Raw genomic sequence first — 22332 nt, 5'->3', positions numbered from 1 at the left:
AGCATTATTCGATCAACGTGTTTGTAGATTATGTTCGAAGTTCTAAAATTCGTTTTTTTTAAATAACATAAAGTATTCAAACATCAACACCACAGTTTTTTATTGTGTGCTTTGGAATATGGATGCCTCACTGGAAGTCCAAACTTCAATTAAATTCCATTAACAAAGTTTAGAGTCAACAGACCTGCTGACTAAGTAAAGAATTTTAAGAAGTAAACTAATAAAAAAAAGAATCTAAGTGGAAACACTTAAATCGTAGTGATATGTGGCGGTTGATTTACTGCAAGTGGCTCTTGAGAGGCCACTTGAAAAAAAACTTGAAAAAACAACCTCTATGATATTAGCTGAAACTTTTCCGAATTTAATTTTATTCCTGTATTTTTTAAAATCTTTTGCCAAAAATTTATTTATTATTGTTTACAAAGGTAGACACCAAGCCCACGCAAAACAGTAAATAAAGACACAATGAGGGTTTATGAAACCATAACAGCCCTCATGTGGGCCCACTTTCTGATTACAAAACTAAATTTTTCATCTTTATTCCAAAAAATTATAAAATGACGTATCAGAAATACGGTTATAACTAATTACGAGAATACTAATGTCGCATTCGATTACGTTTGCCAAGACTGTACAAGGTAAACAAAGTCACTCTACTGATAGCCCCTTCATAACTGAAATATACATCGGAGTGGATAAACTAGGACCGGGACGCTAAGTGTCAAAAATACCTCCAGCCAGTCGAAGCCCTTAAGGATGGGGTCATAAAACTGTTGCTTTTATTATATGTACTAAAAACTGTTGTCAGGTCAGATTTAAACATAGTGGAAGTAAAAACAAGTGTAATAGTTGTGGCTTTTACGATTCGTACCCGATCATATCAGTTAGGGGGGAGGGTCCTCATTTTATTTCATCCAGAAACAGCTGTCAGATCTAAATAATTCTGTCAGATCAGATTTGGTGAGAAGAACGAGCTAATACGTACTTTTGCCTTTTGAGCATCAGAACCCAACCTGACTGATTCCAAAATATTACACCAACAGCACGGTACGTTTTGGACTGGTTTTCTGTATGTGAATTTTTTGTTTTTTTTCCTTCCATTTGCTCTAGGTATTTCATTTTCGGGTGTTCACAATTTTACCTCGTAGTATTTACACAGTTTTTCATGTCCTTGCCATTTGACCAATTTTATTAAATATTTGATTTAAAAGAACAGTGAAATTGAAATCTGATTATTGGAGACTAACAAAACCAAATATTTCTGAAAAAAAATTTCAGAAAAAAAATTTGGTGGGCACCAAATAAAAAAAATAAAAAATAAAAAAGGGAGTGGTACCAAACTTTTTTTTAATTTACCAAATTAAAAAAAAGGGAGAGAAAGAAGCACGGGTCTAAAATTGGCCAAGATTGGCGAAAGATATATGACACCAAATCCTTTAAAAACATGTAACTTTTCTTTGAAGTTATAGCTGTCTTTGGGAATCCGCATACTGTTAACGTTAGAATTTTTACGGACTGAAAGTATTGTCTATTGAAAACAATCAATTATACTCTTTTATTGTCGTGGTTCAACGCGGCTAGACTGACGAAAATGTGAAACTTCACTAACAGCTTCATAATTTTGAAAAATAAAACGAAGGAAAAATCTTAGAAAATGTAGGTTTTCAGGCATGAATAGGCCTAAAATTGGGTCCATGGGATAGAAATGTTTTTGCTTTGATGTCCTTGGAATTTAAAAAAAAATCTAGGTATGGAGACAGAATATAAGGACTAGGCAGATATGTATCTAGGAAGAGAAGCTTTCAAATCCGGGTCCCTCCAAATTATTACGATTTATCCGAATAGCGTTCAACATTTGTCACCTATTTCGACTGTTCTGAATTTTTTCTACATATTTAGCGTCTCCTGAAATGTCCTCCCTGTAAAATAATATACTGCCTATACTCCTGGGCTGCACTTTTATCTAAATGTATTTTCTGTTGTTTGTTCAAATACTTTTCTTATTTTTATATTTTAGCAGTAGCTCATTTTGGTCAGTGTTGTCACGTTGAAATGCCTAAGTAAATAAGCAGAACTAACTACCTCGATTTGACAACGATCAACTTCCGAAACACAGAAACAAAGTGTTGATTTCTAAAAACACAATATCTTCAAAGCAAACCTAAACCTCTTTTAACCTGATAAACCTCTTAAACCTCTTTAACCTGTCAAAGGTTAAAGCTTGTTTGTTTGCTTATTTATCACACTCATATCTTTCTTTCTTTTTTATTTTTTACCCGCTGTTACTCAAAACTGCATAAATTTATTTCTTGGAATTTTTCACTAAAAATAACGTTTTTGCTTTTTTCTGAAGGTATTTATGGTTGTACAAGTTCCCACTTCACGAATTCAAAAAATCATATTTGAGCTTCACTGTCCTAGGTACTTTAACACAGATGCAATCTTATTTAAACAGTTCCTTTTGAAGGAAACCGGAGCAATAAGATAAACACGTACCTCCCCTCATATTATATTCCTCTTTTACTCGTTTTTCACGAAATTAAAGCATTTATCTCAGTTACTACCTCCATTTCCATCTTCAAAGAAGCTTCTAGCATAAATCCTAACTAACGTAAATATCACCCACTGCTAACATAAATCTTACTTATTCCTTTGTTTGCACAGGCCAGGCGAGTAAAATATATGTTAAAGAACGATATTTGGTTTGACAAAACACTTCCTTTGTAGGAAACCAGAAGAGCACCAAGAACACGTATCTTCCCTGATAATGTCCCCGATTTTATTTGGTTTTCACGATATTGGAGCAGGTATCTAATTGGAGCAGGATGGTAGTAGCTACTACCATCTCCTTTTTAGACGAGTTTTCACAGAGAGATATATCCTCAATCCCGCACCCTTTTGAATTCTTTAGACTCACCTGTATCTGGTGTATGGATCCTACCTCCTGCTAGATCCTGTATCTGGTGTATCTGGAAATGGATCCTAAAATCTCATTGTATTCAAAACTTTAACCATAATATCGACTGGTTTCTATCGAATTAATTTGTTGTTGCTGCTTCCATGATTTTACTGTGCTAGAAAATTTATTTACTTGCAGACTTCTGGGAACTAAATTAAATGACAGAAAAATATTCCGTTCGGTCAAAACAGTCCCAGCTGAAGGAAACCAAAGGAGAATTGTAAAAACTGATCCTCCCTGAACTGACGTCCTGGGCTTTACTCATTTCATAAATTTAATAAAAAGGTTGTAAAAGGTTTGGTAAAAGGTTGAGAATTAGAGGATTGCAGCCGTCTTTCATCAGGCTTTTTGAGCCTTCCCCGGGTGGTTGCTTGCATATAGTCTATTTTGTAATTAGTAGTAAATAAAGCAAGTCAAGTCAAGTAATAGCTTGTCTGAATAGCCATCTCCTTTTCTATTTTAGGAGTTGAAGGTGTCTTCAAGCCCTGTCCCTACAAAGTCCCGATATTACCGAGTAATTTTCTAAATGTTCTTAAAATTCAACCGTTTTTTTTGTTATTTATTCTTAAAATGTATCTCTATCCTCCAGTAAGGTTTTCACTACCGAAACTCAGCCTGACTTAAAAAACTTAAAACTTTTTCGGATGCCGACCAATGGTCTGCGTTACGCAGGTACCGATCTCCTGATTCCATGCCTTTGGTGGGAGTGCATTGCGTGGTTAATTATCCGACGCTTCCCTTGTTTTTCTCCTGGATTTTTCCAGGTACCCATTTAGACCTGGGTCGACTCTGATTGAGCTTACAGAGTCACACAATTGACCCCCCTTCCAAACCAAACAACCAGCGACGCCAGGACTCGAACCCCTGACCCCTGATGAGTTGCTACCACTTTGATGAAATTGCCTTAGCTTATCACAGTGCTCCCTCTCCTGCTAGAAGATCAATTTACTCACACTTGCCTGGAGATTAAACTGGACGATAAAAAAAAACTTCACGTTCTGCAAAAATGGTCTCTTTTGAAAGGGGCCAGAAGAGTGCCATAAACAAGTACATATTTCATTTGGAATGGTACCCCTGATTTACCTTGTTCTTCGAAAATTTGAATCATTCACCCTGTAAATGCCAACATTTATATTTATATAAGCTTCTAACATAAATCAATGCTGACCTGCCAATAGTCATCAAACCAAGGATTTCTGATGTTACTTTCTGGGGTTAGACTAGCCATATATTCATCGAAAGCCGGCACTTTTCTAGACTCTAGCTCCACCGTTAATGCTCCTTCTGCAACATCTTCTAAGCCTTCTAGAATTTTTGTCTGGCGACCCCAACCGTCGCTGGCGATCCAAAAGAATTGTCTCTGTCGCAGTAACCGCTTGGCAGCAGCAAGAATGCCCCTAAGGGAAGAAAAAGTCAAGCTTATAGGATCAATATTTGTCGAGAAAGGGTTCCATACGTAAATAGTTTAGTTTCGGTGTGCAGGATTCTTTTCTGCTGCTAGGATCATCAAATTTCAGTTTTTTATTGAAAAAGAATTAGTAGATATTCTAATTTGGGCTTTCTATAAAAAAAAAACAAAAAAAAAACAGAATGCTGCTCGAACTTCTTTGAAAATTTTTCTTGGCATTAATGTATCTACAAAAATTTATTTAGTTTTTTTTTATAAAATAATTTACAATAATGATTTAAATCCATTCCTTGCAAATAATCAGAAAATGAGACAGTTGAATGAAACTTCGAATTTAAACAATCTATTGACATAGCTTATGCCCAATAGTATTTTCCTAAAGAGTAGATTAATTTTTTTTTACTGAACAGAGGTTCAGTTCATAGTTGATTCTAATTTATCCTAGAATGGAAAAATTATAATATCTTCTGATATCTGCGATGAGAGGGCTTTATCAGCTTTATGATAAACAACTTGTAGACATTGTATATTTTATACCCATGGTTCAGCATGCTCGGCCCCTTTACAACTCATAAAGCTTCTTATGAAGCTTTATTATGTTTCTTATGCTCACTCCCATAACGCTAATAAAGCTTCAGTCAGCATGTTATCCATTCTCCATTCAATTCTCTTTAATATATTGCAGAGAAATTTAAAAAAATGAAAAAAAAAACAGAAAATTAAAATCCAAAGAATATAAGTTTCAAGCAGTGAAAAAAATTTCCTCCTTTTAGATGAATGGAAGTGATGTGGGAAACAATTTTGCGACATAACAAGAATTTGCTGCAAGGATATGAATTATTAAGCTATGGTCTTTTGAAATATGTGTCAATGAACTAAAACCTGTTTTCTGGATAAAAGGCCTTTCAGACCGTACACACCAAAGTATAATCACCTACGGAACAAGTACTGAGAAAACCTATCCTCTCCACACAAAAAAGTGACCCTTTGTATACCTATGCGAACCTGGCAACTAAAAACCGTAAATACACAATTCATCCCGGTCACTCGTCGCCTGAATCACGCTCTAGCATTATTATTGGCCGGAGCAAATTACTTTGGCTCGGAGCGATTAAGTAGTACAACATTTTGCGTCTAGAGGCGCTGAGGTACGCAGTGTCACTTTCGGAGAGTTTTGTCAGTACTTGTTCCGTAGGTGATTATACTTTGGTACACACAAATGTAGATCAAAGCGAAGAATTCACTACCCGGAAGATGTCCTCTTTTGAATCGTCTTTTTATCTTCCCCATCTTGTTCTTATGATGACCTTCAATGATGAAACTAGTTTTGCTGAATTCGTATTTTCGAAGACCACACTGCTCTCCCATGATGTACAAATAACAGTTCAAATAGGTTTAAATCATGTTATTAGACAGTGGAAAACAATTAAAAACAATTCTGAATATTTCGATCACATATACAATGACGTCATCAGCAAGAGTACCCTAGATCTGCTGATGATGGTCACTGTATTTGCGCTTTTGTCATTGTTTAATAAGTTTTCCGTCATTTTTTTCACTGTGTAGTATTTTTCCCTATTTGAATTGTTATTTGCTGAGTTTTTATGACGAGGTATAAACATATTCTATACTCTTTTTTTTATTCTTTTTGCCTTTGTTTCCCATGTTGGAGCACTGCTTGCCCAGCCTTTCATGCACTGCTTGCCCAACCTTACTTCTCTAGTTAAGTCTTTCCTTATTTAGTTTTGGAGGTGTGTTCTTTTACTTATTCATTTACTTCTTACTTTTGTCGAAAACCCTAATTCTTATGTTCTTTACATTCATCAATTACGAGAACAGATCTCCGATAGGAGCGTATTATTTTATTGCAATGGTTTATCGTACAAAGTTGGGTAAATAAGTTTCTTCATTCATTCATTCATTTTTATGTATGGTATATATAAATAGTCTGAACTCAAAATCTGTTTTTTAGTGTTTCATTTAGTTTTTAGGAAGCGCTGATAAATGTACAATTGTCATTGTCAAGAAGACAGATAACGTCTATATAGCCAAAACATTCTTCAAGGTTTTATTCTTGTCACTGTCATCGCAAAAACTCCCCATTTCTACACAACTTCATAACATACCATGCATACATAACATAACCCTACGTTTTAACCTTATGTATGTTTTACCATATCATAACATACATTTAACCATACCCTAGTATGCCTCCATATCATAGGTTTTTTTTAAATTGAAATATATTTTATTCTTTGTCGTTTCCAATCTTCGTCCAACAATTAATCCCCATATGGAAAACTCTTCCGGCAGAGATAGTCCCCTTCATACAGTAAAGCATTTAACAGTATGTTATCTATATTGCTGCTCTTAAAGGACTGGTTATGTCTCAAGAGGTAGTAACACAAGAGGTATCAACAGAAGTGACACTAACGCCTCATTTTGGTCTAAAAATATTGAGCTCTAGTAACTTTTTCAGCTTAATTGCCTTTCCTTGCATCCAAGGTGACCATATTACAAAATTTATCTTTCTATTACTAGTATTTTAGAGTTTGACATGGTTGCTACGTAACTATTTCCTCCTACAGAGTAATTGTATCGGAACTTCCTTGAAATATTTTTATACATATAGCTTTACTTCAGTTCCAAAGGGATAGAACGAGTTCTAATTTTTCCCTTGATTTGAACCCAACATTCTAGTTTTTTAAAATCGTGATATGAAAAATATATTTTCTTTCCGTAGAAACCTTAGAATATGGTAGAAAGATATACTTTAAACTAGCTATCGAACCTGTGGGACCTTAGCATATACTTTCTTGTGAAGAATAGAGAAAAATACTACACTCCCCCCCCCTACGTCTACAAATTTTTTGGACATTTTTAACAGGACCCCCTAGCTGTGAAACGAAACTGGTAAAACTCACCAAACTCCATATTGTATTCTTTTCACGAAACCTATTGACTGCATATAATCTTAATAACGAGATATAAGCACTTGCACTTCAAAAAACATAAAAGAAAAAATGCACTCTATTATGATCATCCAAAAGCCTACTAACCCTGATATGAAGGGTTGCCACCACACCAAAATAAAATTACCAGTTTTTCACCAAGAAAATTACCAGTATTTCACCGAAATCGCCAAAAATCACCAGTTTTTCACCAAGAAAATCACCAAAAATCACCAGTATTTCACCAAAATCACCAACAAAATCACCAAATTCGGTGGTCAATAATGATAGGCATCACAACAAAAAGACGCGTTGGGAACCCTAAGCTAAGACATCATATTTGTCAAACGCTATTGCTCAAGAAGGAAGAGAATTCATACCAAAAACTGGAATTCCAATCAAAACTGAAATTGTGACCCTAAAATCCTGTTTCTGCACATAAGCAACCTTTTTATTTATTTAAATACTATTTTACTTTCCTTTGTCTTTACTTTGCAAAATCTTTTCTTTATCTTTTTCCCAGTTTCCATTCAAAAATAACCACAATAATCATTTTTCGTCCTCAAACCGAATTCTACAGTGAATGCAAAGCAAAAAATGGTAATACAATATAACTGGCCAGAAACAACAGTGAAAAAGAGCTTGAAAATGGAATAAAGCATATTTCCTCTCTTTGTCTCAAGATTACTTGTCAACACTAACTGTAGGAATAATAAAATAGAACACCTATTCTGAAGTTAGTTCAGCCCAAAGTCCAGCAAGCACAGGGAGTGTGGATGATTTGAATTTAACCCATAGTATGAATATAATAGGCCAAAGCAGGAATATCAGACTTAGATTTAATATAGCATCAACTATGAAACATTTCTAGTGAGGCTTGTCCGATGTCAACATTCTGCACATAAGAAAATCAGATAAAAATTTTGCTGTTAAAGTTCTCCCTCAAGAGTCCATTTACTTTAATGCTAAAGATTAATTTCTCAGCAAACTCCCATCAGAAACGTAGCTAGGCTAAGCCTAATCTCAGTCCTGGTTAGGGCGAGCTATGCATGTTTTTGTCTGTGTCATAGACAAGTAGGCCTATGTTGACAAAAGCCTAAAGAACAAAAACAAAATTATGACAGTTTCTCTGTTTAGTGTGTTCAAGACTCTAAAAACAAAATATATGTTGCGTTCGAAACCTAGTATCTTTTCTTCCCCTTCCCAGAGACTGTTAAGTCCCTTGGAAAAAAAACCTATCCTAGGCTGCTGAATTTATGTTCATGTGGGACTATGCTTTCTTTACCTGAAATTTTTTTTTCGTTTCTGAGCCTCAATCCGTTTATAGCACACATGACCCACAAGGGACACGCATCTATTTATGAATTAAAATTTCCAACTAGGGGGAAGCCGATTGCCAAGCTAAAAGGATACAGAAAAGCTCAAAATAACGCTATTCTTTAGAAATAACAAATAAAAACAAGACATAAATATGATATTCACTGACTTTTTCACTTCAGTAAGACAGTGGAAACCAATCATGCATGGAATGTCAACTACTTTTGTAGAAAATCACCAAATTAAATTAAAATAACCAAAAATAGCCAAAATAAAGAAAAAATCACCAGATTCAAGAAAATCACCAGGAGGATCAAAAATCACCAGATCTGGTAATAAATCACCAGTGGTGGCAAGCCTGCTGATATACAAAAAGTACTCCAAGAAACTATTGCTAGTTGCATAGCATCATATAATTGTTTTCAGATTAGCGATCGAATGAGTGCTACGGAGATTTACTAATGATAAAGTGTACCCAGTTACAGATCCTATTTTAAGTATCTTTTGGTACAAAAAATCATGTCACATCATAAATAAAGTAGATTGGTAAATATCCATTTTACAAGACATACGCCATAAAGCCTTATTGGCAAATATTTCTTTTTTTGTATTGTTTTTTGTTTGTTAAATAAATTTTTGTTAATGCTCTCAAGGCAAATTTTACTTTTCCAGACGTGGTTTCCATATGCCTTGAAATGTTTTGATCAACAGTGGTTTGTTCTTTTCTAGACACATTCATTAAAATCTCTCCATTTTTGTCTTACTAGTGTGAGGGTTTGTAGGGCATATTAAACGTTCACGACCTTTTTTAACAGATTACAGGGAAGGTGATCTTTAATCAGTTATTGTAAGACATAGAAAAACAAAAGCTAAAAACAACAAAAGAAAAGAATGACTGTTAGAAAGGTATTATCTTTTTCCATTTCAGTACCAACATTGAGTAAAGAGAGATTACTGTACTTTACCGCTTTACAAGTTTACTTTAAGTCAATTATTTTTTTGTAATGCGTTTTCATAAGCAAATCTCATTATTTCATCATTTATTGCATCATTATTTCTTCATTTGTTGCATCATTTATTTCATCATTTATTTCATCATTTAAACGCGTATCGGCAAGATCATGGAAAAGAATTTTGGGATCAAGCTAAAACTTTCAGGGATATTTTTTTCTTGGGGGGGGGGGGCGGTGAGCCTCGAATAGTGACTAGGGAGAGGGACAAAGGATAAGTTTCTAAATATGTGGCCTTCCATATTTAAAATTTTTGGCACTATGGACCAAGTTGGAATGAAATCTATTCCCAGTTAAGTAGCGATGCAGAACGAAACAAACCGTGTGTACTCAAGTTATCCAAATGGCAAATTTACATTACCTCAGGCAAAAGTGGGATAAGTGAGTTGAAATAGTGAGGGGTATTGCGAGATCAAGGGGATCTCAATTTTTGCCTTGGGGGTGAGGGGTAAAAGTAAATTATAAGGAAGTATATATCTCGGTTTAAAAATGGCATATCTGTGACACATCAAGAATGATAGGTGGTGATTTAACTGAACATTTTTGATTGCTTTGAGAAGGGAGGGGGCACGGGGCTGGGTAGTTTTGTGATCAGAGAGGAGATGCGTGGGCAAAAAGAATATGTTTTCAATCTGGCTAAATGCTTTGAACTATTAGCCCAAGTGGAGCTTTAATCTATTGGATAAAAAAAACCTTTCAACTGAAAGTAGGAGCAACATTAAAACGCAAAACAAACATAAATTATTCCGTATATGAAACGAACTATCCCCTACTCAACACCTCGCTCTTTGCACTAATTTTTGAATTATCTTTAAATTAAATTCTTTCTTTTCTTGCCGTATCTTTAAATCAATCTATAGGAAAGACTAAACATCAAATCCCAGCTCGAAAGAAATTTTAATATTTTGATGGAATTGTTAAAAAATAAACAACTAACAATTGGCAAAATAAAATAAAATCGAGACACTAATTTCTCAGATAAATTATTATACTTTCCGTTACTTTTTTTTGCTAAAAATACTCTAATATGAAAGGAGTGAAGAATTCGAATCTAGAATAAAATACGTTTAGGGAAGCTAAATTTCCAAATTACGCTACATGTCGTCAACTAGAAATAAAGGGAAAGTATCGGCTGCAACCTCATGCTCAACTCCGAAATATCTATTTTGATTTGACTTTTATATTATATTTTAAATATCTCTTGTAAATCAGCTTTTATTTCCGAGGCCACTATCGCACCCAAAATGTCCCCCTAAAAAGAAGAACAAGCGTGTTCTTCATCAGCTTGTCTGAAAATAAATGCTATGATCAATGCATTGCGTTTTGTTATTTTTATCTGCATAATATGTCTTATGGTAAGTGAGTTCTATTCAATTACAAAAACACTAGAATGCCTTCCTTTTTGACAACATATTTGCTTACTGACAATATTATCAGGAAAAATGGTTTTGTGATGAACATACTAACTACATTAGTTTTTTCTCTCTTTTTATTTATCCAAGTCACATTCCTTGTGCTAATTGAATTTTCTTCAATTACTAACCACTCGAATGCTTTCCTTTTTGACAACAAAGACCTTACACAATCTTTCATGTTCTCGCTTATCTGACAAATCTTTCCAAAAAGCACTTTTAGAGTAGTAATCAGTCAGGAGTTTAAGTAAGCCGTGACCTATCAATAATTGGAGAGTGCTTTCTTTTTATATTTGGGTGAAGTGGGCGCAGAAGCTAAGACGCTGATGACCATCTTCACTATTTGGCAAGGAAATTTCTCACGTGAACTGATAAGAATACTTGGCTGAACTGGGAGTATCCAAATAAAGATTTACATTGTTTTATGGGTTAGCTGGCACAGGAGTAGCAGACCAGGAGCAGGGGAGGGCAAGTGGCTTCAGCTGTCATTACAAGGGGTAGTAAATGCTCCATTCTTGACTTTTATTTAATCCTTATGGGGATTAAAATTTTAAAGTTCTATTTCTAGGAATTCAGATAACTGATCAATTGAACTGATAAGTTGACCGGATGGAAAAAAATATATTGGTATTGCGTATCATAAGTTATGCCAATTAAAAAATTCTAAAGATTTTATATTTTTGGTATTTAAAATCTTTTATTATCATAATATAATTCAGGGGAAGAATTTAGTATCAAATAGTTTTGATAAGGAATAGCAAGCAAAAAACAACCCGTTTTCATAGCAACCGAAACTCTAAAAACGAAAGTTTGAAAACAATTTATGCAAGCGAAATTTTTCTTTTTTTTTTATTTCAAACCAGCAAAAATAATAAAGGTTAAAGGTATTCATCAAAAGTTGCCGGCGCAAAAATCGGGCATAATTTTAGAAAAAGGGGGATCTCCCGAAACAGATGGTAGTTTGATGAAAATTCCAAAATAAAGTTCGAAATCCCACAAACCCCTTCGCAGAATGTCAACAGGAGACGGGATCCAATCATTGCTAGAAGAGGCAATAACTGTTGTAATTTTAAATTGTATGTAATATAAATTCAATCTTAACTACCATTAGTTCTGGTCTAGGCAGAAAGTACTCTAATCTGAATAAAAAATTTGCTTATTACAAAACAGGCGTCAGTATTTCATATTGAGGTTGATGCAGGGGTGGATCCAGGATTTTTTGTTTTGGGGGGGGGCAAAATCGGGTGATCCGATAAACTTGCGTTAGGAGCAAGTTTAATTAACGCAATTGTGCGTTAATTAAGTAAATTACACTACTTTAGACTATGTTAGGTGGGGCGTGCGCCCCCTTACCCTCCTAGATCCACCACTGGGTTGATGCTGGAAGAAAGATTAAATTTTTTTTCACCACCTCTCAGAGGGAGTGGGGGTAAAAGTCCGCTTATGTAAAGGAGTGGGGAGTAAATGTAAAAGAGTAATGTAAAGTAGTGTAAGTGAGTGAAAGTAAAAGTCATATTTTGTCATCTTCATGGTTCGCTGGCTGACAAAATCCTCGTTTTTTAACCCTTTTTGATTTTATTTTTCATTTTTGTTACTTTCTCTCCTCTCTGAGTTTCATTTGAAAGTAAAAGTGTATACATTCTCCTAAAATATCTCATATCAACCATTTCAAAATATTCAACAAAGGGAGAAAAAATTCAAGTTCATTTCTGAGAAAAGAACAAATAATAAAAGTCATCACAAAGTAAAATCATAACGAATAATATGAGATCCAAAAGAGAAAGGTAGTTAGTCTTTTTTCCTGTCTTGTTTACGTTTGTTCATTGGGATATAGCTAAAAAAAAAAATTTTTAAATAAGGTACATTAAGTATATTTGTGTATTTATTTTGTGACTACCCTATGTTCTACATTCTAACTAAGGCCCAATTGTGTTAAATGCCTCACCTCCAGTTACCAAATTTCTCTTTCTTATAGGTTTTCCCCTGTCATATAGATATAGGTATATGTAGATATTGACATCAATTCCGATTTTTGTTTTATATGTTTATTATTTATTTAATAACGAGATGTCATTCTTACGCATATAGTCCCTTTAAACCGCCAAAGTTTTCTTTCTTATCAGTTTCTCCCTTCGTTAGTAGTTTAAATTTTTATAGATTTAAACATCGATATATATATATATATATATATATATAAAAAAAATATATATATATATATATATATATATATATATATATATATATATATATATATATATATATATATATATATATATATATATATATATATATATATATATAATATATTTTGAGAAGTCAATCAATGATATACACTCCCAAGACTTAAAGGAGTGAGGAGCACATGTAAAGGAGTAATTTGAAGGAGTGTAAGGGAGATAGGGTAAAAGTACAAACCTTTTTCTATAATACCTCGTAACCCTGAAACTTCTGTAAATATTGTAATAAAATTAAGTAAAACAGAAACTTCTAAATTGAGCATGACTTGGATTAAGATCATGAAAAGTCTAGATACACCTAATCATATCTACAGTCCAAGGGTGGGGTGTAAGAATAACTACCGAGATTGACTCAATGGACCCTCTCCCCCCCTGTGGAATAATCTTTTTATTCAGACTTAAATTTAACTATTTTGAAAAACAAGTCTCCTCCTCCCTTTCAAATCTTTGGTAAGGAACCACTTTTGTGTCACAGCATTTGCTCTGATAAGAACTTTAAGTGCTTCTTTATTATATTTCACCTCATTTTCATCGTATAAGAAAAAGACGATTGTTAATTGTTAAGGGCTTTTGTAAATATATAGACAATTTAATACTTTTTAGGCTGTTTCATTTCAGTGCAAAAAGGTTGGTATTTTTTAACAGTTTTGTTTCGACTAGTTTGTGCAAAGAATATAATATGGTGCAAACGTTAATCTAATGTGATTTTGGAAATTATTTTAGATAAAGATACTGAATACCATGAATTACACCTGAACTCGGAAGGACAGGGTAGGAATCTCCAACATGATTAGATTGAGCATTCTTCTTGAAATATTTTAAAGGTTTGTGCCTAAAAGCTCCCTTTTTTAGTTGTCCAAATTTGCTCGTACCTTGTACAAGCAAATCTGGTGAAAACTCCCCCCCCCCCCAAAAAAAAAAATTCCTGCTGCGTATCCCTTAGCTTTCAACCCACTTCTACTCTAAATAAGACTTCAGGTCTGGCTTTTATAGCCTCTTGTTTCTCATTAAAATCAGACCTTTGGCAGTGAAGTCGATGCAACTTTGGATCAAAGAAGGGGGAGTAGCTTGCCTATTTTGAGATCCCAAAGATATCTAAAGTGGGGTAGCAGCCTGTGTAATCTGGTCCCCTTTGTAAACCAATGATATTATCTGCGTGTATGGGAGGCTGAGAAGCCACCAATCGCATTCACCCTCTATATTTTTCGGTACTGGTGCATTATACCTAGCACAGCGCTATAGACTGTCCAAGGAATACATACATGGAGACCCGTAAAACGGGTACTTACTATCTAAATTGATCGCAAAGTGTGGTTTCTCATTGAATTTACAACATTTAAACTGTTGTTTTTTGGGGAGTTTAGGGGGGAGGCACCTAGGTTAGGTTAGGTTACGTATTTAATATATGCTATACTTTACCCCCACCCCCCTAATGTGCAAATATATAGCCCAAATTTGTTTCTAAACTATTATATATTCATCCTATTTTATTTTATTTCATTAGCATTAGTCAAACTTGACTTCTTTCGCGTGTTAGGTATAATGCACCAGTACCTATTGTTCTATATATGTTATTAAGATCTGTTTTTCTAGCTTAACAGCTTCGGCAAATAATTATCTTACCAATAATTGGTATACATGGATGTAGTATCATGTCATTTAAACTACTTTGTTGATTTTCTTGAGCCCCTAAATTTGTGGTCGTGATCCCCGTTTTTAATACCTTTATGTCGTGCTTCTTGGGTTTTTATATTAGCAAGCTGCTAAGACCCAGCCAGGGGACGAATAAACCTACTTAAGTCTTACTGACTTCTCTTCATATCTTCATCTTGTTTTTATTGACAGGTGATTCCTTGCGGTAGTTGCATAATTCTCCAATATCACAAAGTTTCGACACTAGACAAATTAGCAGGGACACTGGGATGTAAATATCCCCACATAAATCCCCAAGACATACAAAAGAAATCCCATTTCAGCTTCAATATAAATTGTGAAATACGTAAGCGTCTTAAGACGTTGATCATAATTCTTCTTTTCATTAGAAGCGTATTTACGCGCCCGATGGAAGATAAGAAAATCTTGATTTATCACGCACACAATTTTATGAGATAATTCTTAGTTTTAAGAAAAATTAAGGCGAGTCTAGTGTCCAGAAGGGTGTTTCCTTACCATAGAGGTAAGCTGGAGGAAAGATAAAAACTAAGTTCTTAGGTAGATACACCGCATAAGGTTATCGGTTCTTCTCTGTCGATTCATAAAGTCCGTAAAGTAACCAGTTATCTTCTTTTTAGATAAGTTATTTTGGTGACCTGTATGCACACAGTGTCTTTCCAATTCCTTCTGCTCCCTAGCCAAACTCAAAACTTGAGGTAAGCTCGAACCCCTCCCTCCTTCCACAAGACTCCTTGAAGGCTTCAACTAGACCCCCAAAACCACGTATGAAGTAAATCAAATTTCCAAACAATTAGCAACTCGCAAAATTTAAGGGCTGCTGCTTTAGGGGCTTGGGAGGCTATGTGACTCCGAAAATATATTTATTGAACCTTTTGACTGTTTTGAACAAGACAGTAATCTCAAATCTTTTTCAGATGTCTTGGGTGCTGCTAGGAAGGGTAAAAAAGAGGATGGGACTGGCTGATCTGAAATCATTTCCGACTCTAAAAAAGAGCTCTAGAACTTTCGATTTCCTATTTCAAAAACCCACCCGGGTTTTTAGTGTAAATCATACCCATTTCTTTTTCCTAGGATTTATTTTTGTTTTCACAAGGGGGGGTCGTATAAGATAAGATAGATAAGATAAGATTTATTCATAATCAATTAATCATACAAGACAATACTTTGTGCTAATCCCCCAAAGGCTCCTAGGCCTGTAAATTATCGAATCAGTAGTTCTGAAATATCGGAAGAAGTCGGATAACCACGAAAATTAAAAGTTCTAGAGTCGTGTTTAAGTGACCAAAAAGACTGTGCCGCGAAAAAGTGGCGTTTTCAACCATTTTATGACACCAAATTGCGATTTGGCCACAAAGAGGATCAAATTACTATCAATTGAAAATTCTGAGATAGCCAAAGTATCAGAAAACTATATATTGATCTTCCCAGTTGCACAGGAAGTAAAGCCACGCGGTGGCGCATTCGTTCCTGAAAAGTCACATAGTCCATACAATGCGTGTAATATGGTTTTACAGTTATTTATCTTAAGGTTTGATTTGCCTAAGTCAATTTACTTGATTTTTCGGCAGGGTCAGTGGGGGATTATGTAGCCTGGAAGGATTCAGTTCCAAAATTTTCTAACTCCACGAGACCTCAGATAAATATAAAAACGGATATGGGGAAGGGGGATAGGAATTAATCTCAATGCAATGTGATACCTTCCTTTTTGTTCTGGAAAAAATGTTATTGACATTTATTTTAAAGCTCCGTTCAGCTAGATTAATTTTCCCATATTTCGCAAAATCATAAACATCATACGTTATTATTCATCAGTTGTTATGAAGGAGGGACGGTGGGTGATTTTGTAGGTGGGGAAAGGGAGCATATGTTTCAAAGAGTGCATTTTAATTCCCAAATATCCCAAATCTCATTAAGCCTTAAGATAAAATATATAATGGATTTTGAGGATCTAATCCATCTTGATTCTCAGGAATATTTTTGGTCTACGCTTTTATTATTTCCTCTACAGGAGGTGACAGGAGAAAATAACATGTTTTTTTTAGGTGAAATTAAGAAGCAACATCAAAAGTTAAAATGAACAGTAATTACCCCATGAGTTTAAATGTTGCTCCTTACCTTCGGTTGAATAAAACAAGGTCTTTTTTTTATTATTTGATGTTATAAAGGAGAATATGTTTAATATAAATCTTGTAATTGGCCTCACATGTAGTGCTGCCTAAGTAAAGAGCGATATGGCCTTATGTAACTTTTTTTCCAAGATCACTTCGAATGAAAGGAGTTGTCATAGGGACTTCGAAGAGGGTTAATTCGACTGGAAATTGAAAGTTCTAGTACGGTTTTGAAGAGCCAAAAGTGATAGCGGGGACCAGCCCCCTACCATGCCCTTACTATTTTCCCTTTCCTCTCACATCCCATCAAATTTCCTAGCTATATTGTTCAAAACAGCAAAGGGCCCATAAACTATGTTTCCCGGGACGAAATAACCCTCGTAGTCCCTGAGGCAGATCTGTAAATTATGCAAGTTGCCCAGTGATAGGGAAAGGTGAACATGTTGGATGCTGGGCCTGAAAAAGACTTTTGGTATTAACAATAGACTTTTAGGAAATCAATTCAGGGAGGAATTAAACAAAAGCAGAGACAATAAACTAAACTCGAAAACACTATGTTCATTTATATAATCATAAGGGCATATCTGCAATAATCTCAGGAACGGTTAAGGGTATTAAGCTGAGACTCTCGTGGATTTTTAAGGGGGATGTTGAAGTAAACAAAAATACACTATGTTCATCCAGGTTGTCAAAAGGGCGTAACTGCATTATTTCAGACACAGTCATGGGTATCAAGTTGAAATTCTCAAGGAATATTGAGGATGACTCTGAAATAAATCAAAAGACACTTTAAACATCCAAGTTATCAAAAGGGAGTATCTGCATTATTTTACAAACGGCTAAGGGTATTAAGTTGCACTTTTCAGGCAAGTAGAGGGGATATTCAATTTAATAAAAAAGACACTAAGGGCATTCAGGTAGTCAAAAGTGCGTAAATACCAAGGCCGTATCCAAGGGGGGGGGGGTGGGGTTACCCGATTTGAACCCCCCCCCTTCTGAAATTTTTGACCGAGTCGAAAATTAGTCTAAAAAATATCTGTAAAGACAAAACCTTACCAGAAAAAAAATATGCTCCCACACTAAATCCTATTGTATTTTGTGGGTAAACGGTTCTGATCAGCTTACTCAATTAGGTAACCGTAGGTAACCCCATGTTCACCTGATCTTGCATAGTAAATTAGGGTTAATATGCGCTATTATCCTACTGCATTTTGTGGCATACAAGAATCCTATTGAAATTTTGTGGGTAAACGGTTGTGATCAGTTTATACAATTAGGTAACCCCATGTTCGCCTTATTATGCAAGGTCAGACCTTGCATAGTAAATTAGGGTTAATGGGGGCTCGAGGTAAATGTTATAAGAGAGTGCAAGATTGTCAGTTCAGTTCAGTTCAATTTCGGACTTAAATAAGAGAAGAGTGATTTTCAACATGAAGAGGAAGTGTGACATTACGTCGATTTTCGTGCCCAAGCGGACCAGGGATGTTTCTGACAGTGGCGTTAGCGGGACGTTTGCGGAGCATTTATCTACACCTGTGGATCTGAAGGGAACTGGAGCCATCGTTGAAGCTTCTGAATCACGCACACTGGAACCAACCACGACGCAACACGCACCTGCTCCAACCCAGTCTCTGTCTTTGTTTGCAAATGACATCGGTCGTTTCGTCAACAAATCATCCAGTCTCGATTCATAATTCTAAACTTCATTTGCTGAAGAGCCCTTGGACTCCAGATATCTCCTGCATTTTTCCAGTATCCGAAAAACGGAAGTTTCAGTTAACTTGGCTCGCTCGTTTCAGTTGGTTGTCCTACTCTCCGTCTGAGGACGCTGCTTTTAGCAGATTTTGCGTTCTGTTCTCGTCAGAGACAGCTGGCAAAGGCTGCCACCAGCGCTTGGGGAATCTAGTCACCAAACCATTCAGGAACTCGAAGGATGCAATAGAGTGCTTCACAGCTCACCAAGAAGCAGAGTTTCATAGAAACTGCGTCATATCGGCTGAAAACTTCATTTCTGTCTCGGAGAAAAGGCAGGATAAAATCGTGCAGCAACTAGACGCGGTGAGGAAAGCGCAGGTTCAAGAAAATTGCCAGAAGTTGCGACCAATTGTTGAGACGGTGATATTTTGTGGGCGGCAACAGCTTGCCCTTCGTGGTACCAACGATTCCGGCCCCATTTCGGTCTCGGATCCAGAACCTTCTCACAATAATGGCAACTTCCGAGCACTACTGCGGCTGAGGGCGAGACACGGTGACGATGTTCTGAACAACCATCTTCTTTCTGCGGCCGGAAATGCCACATATCTTTCTCCCATCATCCAGATTGGTATTATCGCCGCATCCGGGGAGCTTCTGCAGCAGTCTATTCTGGAAAGAGTAAAAGTCCATGCTGTTTGCGTCAGCTAGACTTTCAAAGGTTACCTGCATGATGACTTGCTTGGTCTGGCTTCATCAATCCTGCTATTTCTCGAAAGCCTTGGTCTTAATATGAAAAAGATGGCTAGTCAGGGATATGACGGTGCAGCAGCGATGAGTGGGCATCTTAGGGGTGTCCAGGCTGTTATACGTGAAAAGTATCCGAAGGCGCTTTATGTCCATTGTAGTGCGCACAGTCTCAACTGTCATCAAGTCATCTCTTCTGTATGCTCTATTCTGGCATTTAAGCATTTCTTCGGTGTCTTGTCACAAGTCTGCAGTTTTGAACATACTTCCCCACTCAGGACACAGAATTTAAAAGAGATGATTAACGAAATACTACCGGATTTGAGGAAACATATTTTAACCGGGCTCTGCAAAACAGGATGGGTGGAGCGCCATGATTCAGTCGTGCGTTTTCTTGAGCTGAACCGACCAATCCTGCAATCCCTGGAAGCTCTTGAAGAGAACGGAAATGCAGAAACTTCTGCAAAAGCGGCGCAGTTGCTGGACACGATGAACCAGTCGCAATGGGCTGTGTGTCTCCATGTGGTCAAAGAGCTTTTCTGCCTTACGCTTCCACTGTGCAAGACTCTTCAGTCAGTTGACTATGATTTGGCAATTGCATGCAGATACGTGGAAACTGTCCTTTCAAAAACAAAGGAAATGCGAGGAAATGCTGCTACTGCTTTCACGTCTATTTTCAACGAAGCTCAGCGTTTTGCCAGCGACATAGGACTGGAGATGACTCGTCCAAGGACAAGAGGTGGCCGGAGTATGCACGCAGGCGATCCAGACCTTTTCAACTACTATAGAACCTCGCTCTTTATTCCTTTCCTGGACAACTTCAATTCCGAGTTGAAACAACGTTTTGTGCTTCACCATAAACTGCTGTCAAATCTCAGCGTCCTTTCTCCAGCCATAATTGTTTCTGTTGATCTGAAGGCATTAAACCTGGAGTCATTTGTTGAATTGTATGGCGATATTCTTCCCGAGCCAGACTGTCTGAAGCAAGAAATTGAGCTATGGCGCATCAAGTGGGACAATGTTCCGATATCAGAGAGGCCTACTTGTGCTGTGTCTTCGCTTCAGGCATGCGACGCCACCTTTTTTCCAAATCTTTTCATCTTCTGGCTGTTCTTGCGACGTTGCCTGTTAGCACTGTTACTCCGGAAAGAAGTTTCTCAACACTCAGAAGGCTCAAAACCTGGCTGAGAAATTCAGCAGCAGAAGAACAATTGAGTGGCTTAGCCCTCCTTGCAGTCCATAGGGACGTTGAAATCTGCCCTGACAAGGTCATCGACATTTTTGCAGAGGAGAAAAATCGTCACCTTGATTTTGTTTTATAGATATTCGCCCTTACTTTTAGCTAAAAAAAAAAAACCTAAAAAATATATAGACTACTTCTACTATTTGGCTTCTTTTTGCGTTAACTGTTTTTGCTGTCTCTAAAAAAAAAAAAAAAATAGCTTGTAGTATTTAACTGTATCTAAATACTTGTCTTGTTTTTGCGTTACTAACAAAAAAAAAAAAAAAAAAAAAAAAAAAAAATGCCCCTTAAAGATACGAAACTATGCATAGTGGTCGCGTCCTCGTTCGCAAGGGGCGGACTAACGGTCTCGAGCTAACGTAATGTTGCTCGAGGATGTTAGACAAAGTCCACGGGAAAAAATCGGGTAAAACCCCCCCCCCGGGTAAAAATCCTGGATATGGCCCTGGTAAATACAATTCCTCATGAACAGGTAAGAGTGTTCCGGAAACTTTCCAAAAATGTTGAGGTTGGTTTTAAAGTAAACCAAAAGACACTATGTGTATCTTGGTTGTAATAAAGACATACCTGCAATATATCAGTAATAATTAAGGGTATTAACTTGACGCTTTCAGGACATGTTTAGGGCGAACCAGTGCAAACAGTATTTTATGGATCTATGGTTTCAAATCTACAAAATATTAGAGCCCTAATCCCTGTGCACACACCCCGTCCTTCCTGCCTGAGTAAATAAATTCTATAATAACTATTTTTATGGTTCCTACCCGTGGGATGTGAGTTTCTGAAATTGCCAAATGTCTTAATTTGTTGAGGGAGGTTTCAAAGTAAATCAAAAGATAATACATGCATCTTGGTTGTCAAGAAGGCATATCCACCTTCAAAATAGAAATCTCTGGGACCTCCAGTTGAATGGAGGCTTTGTGCAATCCTGGGTCAATTTTGGTCACTACTTGGTTTTCATAACTTAGCGATGCTTTTTTATCAATAAGACTTGACGTCCTGGACAAGCAATATCAACCCTATTACGTCCAAACCACCGCATATTCGTTTGTACATATATTCTACTGCAATAGGGAGAAAGCCCAAAATGATAACTTAGCTAGGAGGGGGTATTTCAGCCCAAAGAAGCCCACCAAGACAAACAAAGCAAATAAGAATTATCCGTTAATTACAATCCTGCGCAATGCTGTCTCGTTTATAAGGCTATAAATTCCTCGAGAAACGGCACTCCTCTACGTTACCGTGCATCAAAGTTTATAATCACAGTTCTGGTTAGAGAAACTAGAGAAATGCCTTACGCCACTATGAGGCCACGTAAGCGGGGTTTTCCTTTCGGGGATAGGGTTTGATGAAGGAGCTTATGACGGGGCCTACACCCCAAACTATCTAACAACACCGAAATAGTTCTAACCTTTTATACCCTGCCTATCCCCAATAGGGTGTTCGTCCAGAGTATACTCTTGGGAAATTCTGGAAATCTTGGCATAGTGAAACATCCGTATGAGTTTATTCAATTTAAAACTAATGAAGAAGAATAGATTTTTTGGCCAACGCAAGGGTCTCTAACCCTCCCC

General features: G+C 36.3%; 1 protein-coding gene across 1 annotated transcript in view; it reads right to left on the bottom strand.

The window, feature by feature from the left end:
• Positions 1-22332, bottom strand: part of LOC148953700 (metabotropic glutamate receptor-like) — a 265383-nt gene that overhangs the window by 95039 nt on the left and 148012 nt on the right. Inside the window, 1 exon segment of the mRNA XM_089085810.1 lies at positions 4128-4356. Coding sequence (XP_088941936.1) covers positions 4128-4356 — 229 coding nt within the window.

This window comes from Artemia sp. Qi Xiang Cuo, chromosome 3 (genome assembly GCF_049724085.1).
Source record: "Artemia sp. Qi Xiang Cuo chromosome 3, ASM4972408v1, whole genome shotgun sequence".
Classification (NCBI taxonomy): domain Eukaryota; kingdom Metazoa; phylum Arthropoda; class Branchiopoda; order Anostraca; family Artemiidae; genus Artemia; species Artemia sp. Qi Xiang Cuo.
This window is presented reverse-complemented; position numbering and strand designations above follow the sequence as displayed.